The sequence below is a fragment of the Drechmeria coniospora genome, chromosome 01 (assembly GCF_001625195.1).
Source record: "Drechmeria coniospora strain ARSEF 6962 chromosome 01, whole genome shotgun sequence".
Taxonomy (NCBI): Eukaryota; Fungi; Ascomycota; class Sordariomycetes; order Hypocreales; family Ophiocordycipitaceae; genus Drechmeria; species Drechmeria coniospora.
In genome coordinates this window covers 746,598-752,357 of record NC_054389.1, presented here as the reverse complement: position 1 = coordinate 752,357, position 5,760 = coordinate 746,598, and the positions used below count along the sequence as shown (strand labels likewise).

General features: G+C 59.3%; 3 protein-coding genes across 3 annotated transcripts; 1 reads left to right on the top strand and 2 right to left on the bottom strand.

Annotated features, from left to right (window-relative positions):
- Positions 1 to 1,850, top strand: DCS_00192 (C2 domain containing protein; the record flags this gene model as incomplete). Its single annotated transcript, XM_040797534.1, has 2 exons — positions 1 to 845; positions 923 to 1,850. The coding sequence occupies 2 exons, from the start codon at positions 1 to 3 to the stop codon at positions 1,848 to 1,850; spliced, it is 1,773 nt and encodes a 590-aa protein (XP_040658417.1).
- A 231-nt stretch (positions 1,851 to 2,081) lies between these two features.
- DCS_00191 (thioesterase family protein) lies at positions 2,082 to 2,813 on the bottom strand (the record flags this gene model as incomplete). The annotated part of the gene is made up of 1 exon (XM_040797533.1): positions 2,082 to 2,813. The coding sequence occupies one exon, from the start codon at positions 2,811 to 2,813 to the stop codon at positions 2,082 to 2,084; it is 732 nt and encodes a 243-aa protein (XP_040658416.1).
- Positions 2,814 to 3,711: 898 nt separating this feature from the next.
- DCS_00190 (uncharacterized protein) lies at positions 3,712 to 5,080 on the bottom strand (the record flags this gene model as incomplete). Its single annotated transcript, XM_040797532.1, has 5 exons — positions 3,712 to 4,218; positions 4,286 to 4,314; positions 4,386 to 4,706; positions 4,783 to 4,913; positions 4,983 to 5,080. The coding sequence occupies 5 exons, from the start codon at positions 5,078 to 5,080 to the stop codon at positions 3,712 to 3,714; spliced, it is 1,086 nt and encodes a 361-aa protein (XP_040658415.1).
- Positions 5,081 to 5,760: the final 680 nt, after the last annotated feature.

Below are 5,760 nucleotides of genomic sequence, written 5' to 3'. Positions count from 1 at the left end.
ATGGTCGCCGTCGACGACAGCAATGCATCGCCCACGGGGATGACGCAAGGCCAAAACGGTAGCGGTGAGCCTGCCGAGCACCACAAGTTGCCCTCGGCCTTGAAAGAATCGGTCAAGGAAAAGGCAAACAAGGCAAAGGCAAAGCAGAAACCGCCGGGAGGGTTCGACACGACGCCTCTCCCGGACGCGCCCCCCGGTTACACGGTCCGCTTCTGCTTCTGCGGTGCCTCCAACCTGCCGCCTGCCGACTTCAGCACCATATCCTCGGATCCCTTTCTCACGGCGACCCTGAAGGCGTCGAACCCCAAAAGACACAAGGAGGACCCGGATCTCGTGCACCGGACCCGCACCCTGCGGCGAACAACCGAGCCCGAATGGAACGAGGAATGGATCGTCGCAAACGTGCCGGCCTCCGGCTTCACCCTCAAGTGCCGGCTGTACGACGAGGATTCGCCTGACAAGGACGACCGTCTCGGAAACGTGACCATAAAAGTCCCCCACATCTCCGACAAGTGGGAGGGGATGCCTCCGCCGGGCCAGGCGTTTGGTGCCAAGAAGCGCATGATGAGCAAGCGAGCCTTCCTCGTCAAGGGCGTCGCCACCATCTTCAGCAAAGACGCGCACATGACGCCAAGACTGACGGTCAGCATGGAGATTCTCGGACGGTCGGATGCACCACACGCCCAGATGCATACCCTCGGTCCGACGCGATGGATCAAGCACTTCAGTCCCATGATCGGCCGCCTCACGGGCACAAAGGTCAACACCGACGAGGAGGAGGATCAGAACGGGAGCGCCGGCGAGGGCAGCAAGGGAAATGCAAAGGGCAAGAGCCAGAAATACGAGTACGTGTTCCGTCTCCCTCCTTCCCCTCGGAAGCGGACGAAGGCGAGCTCGCAAGCGGTGCCCCGTTCACTGACAGTCTGCTCCTCGTGCCCAGCTTCCAAGCGAACGAGATGCAGCTGCAAGGCCCCGTACCCCCCGAGCTCTACCACCGATACGTCCAGTTCCGGCCCATCATAGGCGCCATGTTCGCCTCCAAGGGGCTCCGCGGCAAGATACTGAACAAGGCGCTCCACAAGCAGCACAACAGAGTCTACAACTTTGACCCGTCGACCGAGTACGGCGATTTCGAGCCGTGCTCGGAGCAGGCGTCCCTCCAGTTCCTGCGCCTCGTCCACTTCGACGAAGGCGCCCGCACCTTCACCTACGTTCTGACCCTCGACGGCCTGCTGCGCTTCACCGAGACGGGCAAGGAATTCGGCATCGACATGCTGAGCAAGCACACGATGCATTCCAACGTCGAAACCTACATTGCCTGCTCGGGCGAGTTTCTCGTCCGACGACTGCACCACGCCGACCGGCCCGACGACCCGCAGTCGAAGGAGAAGTCGCAGCCCGGGTCGGAGATTGAGGGCGGGCCGCCGAAGCAGGAAGCTCCTCTCGACCCGTCCATGTACCAACTCGTCATCGACAACGACTCCGGAACGTACAGACCCGACAAGTCGATCCTGCCGGAGCTCAAACGCTTTCTCCAGAAGAACCTGCCCGGTCTCGGCATCGTGGCCATGCACTGGGAGGATGAGAAGCTGCAAAAGATCAAGGAGACGCAGCGCGAGACGAAGAAGAAGGAGGGTCGGGCCATCAACCTTGTGATGAACCGCAGCCGCAGCAGCATCAGCTCCGCCGAGAGCGAGCTCGCCGACCGCGACGGTAGGTGGGAGCAGGGGCAGAAGAGCAAGCGCGAGGCAGCATTCGAGGCGCTCGAAGATCCGCACAAGATCAAGGATGCTGTTGCTGCCATTACTCATCATCATTCGCTGCGAGTTCGACGCAGCCAACAGGTATGAGCCGGGTGCGCCAATAGATTCGTCGCAGCGGCCGCAGTCATCAAAGTGGAGGCACATCGTAGGTGTTGCGGCAGGCTGCCCAATATTCCCCTTTATGATTCAAATGTTATATTCAACGTCAACCGGACGCGTTTTCGCCCACGAGCAAGTCTGACTGCGCAGTACAATCTACACACCTGAAGCGTCATGGCGGACCGCCTGCGGCCGTGGTGAAGGGCCAGCTACGTCACGTCACACCTTTGCCCGAACTGCTATCCACACGCTTTCCGCCACGGCCAGCGTCTCTCCCGTAGCACCGACTACCTCTGCCTTGAGTCTCGTCTTGCGACCTTCCATGGCCTCGACCGATGCCGTCACACAGACGGCACCCTCGACGGGAATGGGTCGCAGGAACTTGATACTCAGCGACGCCGTCACGCTGCTGGCGGCGAACAAGCTTCCTGACTTGCCGAGGGCCGTGTTGATTTCGTGGATGACGCCGAGCGTCTCGTCCACCATGGTCGTCGTCATACCACCGTGCAAGATCCCTTCATAGCCGGAGAGGCCCTCGTCGAGCGCCCAGAGACTCGAGATGCACGTAATGGGCCGGCTGGGGTCGTGGAGATGCTCGGCGTCTTGGGGCCGGAAGTAGCAAAGCATCTGCTTGAGACCGCGTGGCGCGTGGGCAAGCGTCGCCCCGACGAACTGGTCGTGCTTCGGGGAGGCGGGGTTGAAGCATTGCGGGATGAATGTGATGACGGCGCAGCTGCCGCCGGGCAAGGATGAGGAATCCGACGACGATGCCGCGGAGGGAGACGATGACGATTTGGTCCCGAGGCGCTCGGCGCACCAGGGAATAGCGCTGAAGTGCGACAAGGCGTCGGCGAATAGCCGAGGCGGCGTATTGTCCGGGATGAGGCCAAGGGAGGGAGAGAGGACGCGGTTGAGGGGAGACAAGGCAATGGACGGAGGTTTCTGACGCATTGCCGGGAGCTGACGGAAATGAAGACTACTGAATATTGATTTGAATTCGCTTGCCCATCCAACAGCGAACAGAACAAGTCGAAAAAAGACGAAATAACCAAGCTTAGCTTGCGATGAGATGTTGATGAGTGAAGGTCTCCAGGAGGGATGCTTCGAATGCTGCGCCATTGTGCGACCCCTAACCCCTTGCAGCGCCGGTAACCCAACGGGCAAATTTCGATGCCATAGGCCAATGACGGGCTTTCGTGTACCAGCCCGGCTCCAGCAATGGTTGAACGCTTGACGCAGAAACAATATATCCAATGCATTCAACATGAAAAACAGTATTCCGTACACTAGGGCAAAATAATAATAATAATGATGATAATAATGATAATAATAATGGATGGGAGGTATCAGCTACCAAACTGGCTGCGGACGGCCAGAAGAGCGCGATATGGTGGGGGGGGGGGGGGTAGAATCCATTAGCGAGCAGTGCATCCGATTGATTATCGTATATAGATGAGAGAAGATGGACTCGTCCGTTTTCTGCGTCAACTGATTATGCCTAGATCACCGTCTGCTGTCTCGCATATTTTCCAGCCCAATCGTTGCCTTCTGTTGGCGACGAGCAGTCACACGCACAGCGAGCTGCGTACTCCGTCCGGGGCCCAAGAGTCTTTTATTGTCGTTTTCGCCGTCCTTGTCCCGTAAAGTACGAATTCCATCCATGAAAGCATTTGCTGCGTCTGTCACCAAAGACCCATCGGCTCCTCCGTCGTCGTTGCCAACAAAGCGAGTGCGTTGCGCCTTGCCTTCATTTCTCGTCCTTGCCTGTCAGCATGGAGCGCCGGCACCTTTGTCGCGGCGTTCCATGACGGAGTCCGTCGACGCGGGTGAGAGTGCAAGACGGCCTCCGTTACGGTGCATGCACCTTCTCTCCCTCGGCTGCGTCGAGACCGTCACGAACGGCGCGCCCGACGGCTGCGTCGACGTCCTCGTCACCGTCGAGCAGATCGAGCCAAGAGGTCCTTACGCCGTCGGCGGCAAGCAGCGCCGCCGCCGTCCGCGCGACCGATATCCTGCTCACTTGGCCCATGACATGCTTCGTCTTGCCAAACTCGATGCCCCCCGCAGGCCCGTCGCTGAGGGTGCCTGGCCGCAGGCAGAGGCCGACGAGCGAAGAGTCTTTCCTGCTCGTCGTCGTGTACAGCACCTCGTCGGCGACAATCTTGGCCCGGTAATAGTCGGCGAGGACGCCTTGGTTGACTTTCTGGTTGTACTCGTCCCATTCGCCCGCGCGCCACCAGGAGGCGCCCGAGCGGCGGGAGCCCGTGTAGGAGACGAGGAGGAAGCGACTGATGGACGGCATCGAGGCGGCGGCGTGGATGAAGTGAATCGCGGCGTCGCGGTCGACCCTGAACGTCTATCGACAGGCCAAGTGTCGGCGTCAGCGTCGGCGAACGTCTCGTCACGCATCACCGATTGCCTACCATTTCCTTGCCACCCTTGCCACCGGCACCTGGGCGGAATGGCGAGAGCCATGGTCAGCGGGACGATCGGCGGCCGAGGAGGATTCGCTCGTCTACGAACCGGCGCTCCAGACGACATAGTCAGGCTGGACCTCGTCGAGGATGCACCGAGCGCCGTCCTGGCTGTCGACGTCGGCGATGCTGCGTACGAGGACGTTGAGCTTGCCGGGAAAGTCGCAGCCAAGCTTCTCGACCGTGGCCTTCTGACTCTCGGTCCGGATGAGGCTCGTGACGGTCCAGGAGCGCTGTAGGAGAAGCGGGGTGAGCAGCTGGGCGATTTTGCCGTGGCCGCCGAGGATGAGGACATGGTGGCGGGACATTTCGTTTGCCAACGGGAGGCTTGCCGCTGTTGCGTCGCTTGCTTCGGGTCGACTGAATTCTCCTAGAATGCCGGTGAAGGTCGGCCACGAAGAGACGAGGATGCAACCGCAGATACAAGCATCATCTGTTGCAGCCACTCATCTCAGCCTGACTGCCTTTCGCCCGGAACAATGCCATGGCCGACCACCCCCTCCTCCTCACAACGGCTAACGCCATGCTCGATTCGATGGCGGGGTTAATACCCTGGTGTGCGGTCGCGAGTACATTACTGGGTGCATCAGCCTAGCTCTTCAGATGTCTCGGAGATGCAAGCTGGTCAATCCATTGGCTGGCTGACTTGGTCGTCTTGGCCATCTTGGCCGTCTTGGCCGTCTTGGACATCTTGGCCGTCTTGGACATCTTGGCCGTCTTGGCTGGCCATCTTGTATCTTGCATCTTGTCTGGTTTTGTGTGCCATGCATGGAGATGCTGTTGGAGCTGCGAGCATCATCCTCGATGAATCCTGCTCTTGGTTTGCAATCAGTCCATCATTCATTTCATGCCGTGGTGAAGGAGCATCAAAAGGCAAGTCGCGGTACGGAGCAGAGGCAGATAATTACTCTCCCGTTGTACTGCACTTGCCGCTGTAGGGTGTGCTGTAATAGCCTTCATACAGTACTCCGTACACATACTGTATGTAATGCTTAGGTGTGCTTGCATATTAATTATGTAATCTCGGCTCGGAAGTTCGCGGCGGCTTGGACCGAGCCAACCTGGCAGCGAATGGCCTGTGCTTGGCCTCGCCTCGGCCTAACCTGCTCCTTTTTCCCCAGGAGGGAATTCTGGATGCTTCCCTCCCATCAGCCTTTCCACTCGTGAGGTTTGGTCCCCTCATCGCCTGGGTTCAAGCTTCTCTAGAGAAAGGGAGGGTTCGTCGGTGACACACCAGTCGGGAAATATCCTCGACAACGCCGTTTCCGCTGCTTCTCCAGAGCCGCCCCCTCCCCCCCGCTTGGCTGTCGCCGATGCCAAGCTTGCATCCTGGCAACACGTTCCCCCGAATACATGTCCCGAAAGTCAAATAAACGGCGGGTCGTTTGCGTTTAATTCCGCCTCGGTTACAGCAAGGGGGTGGC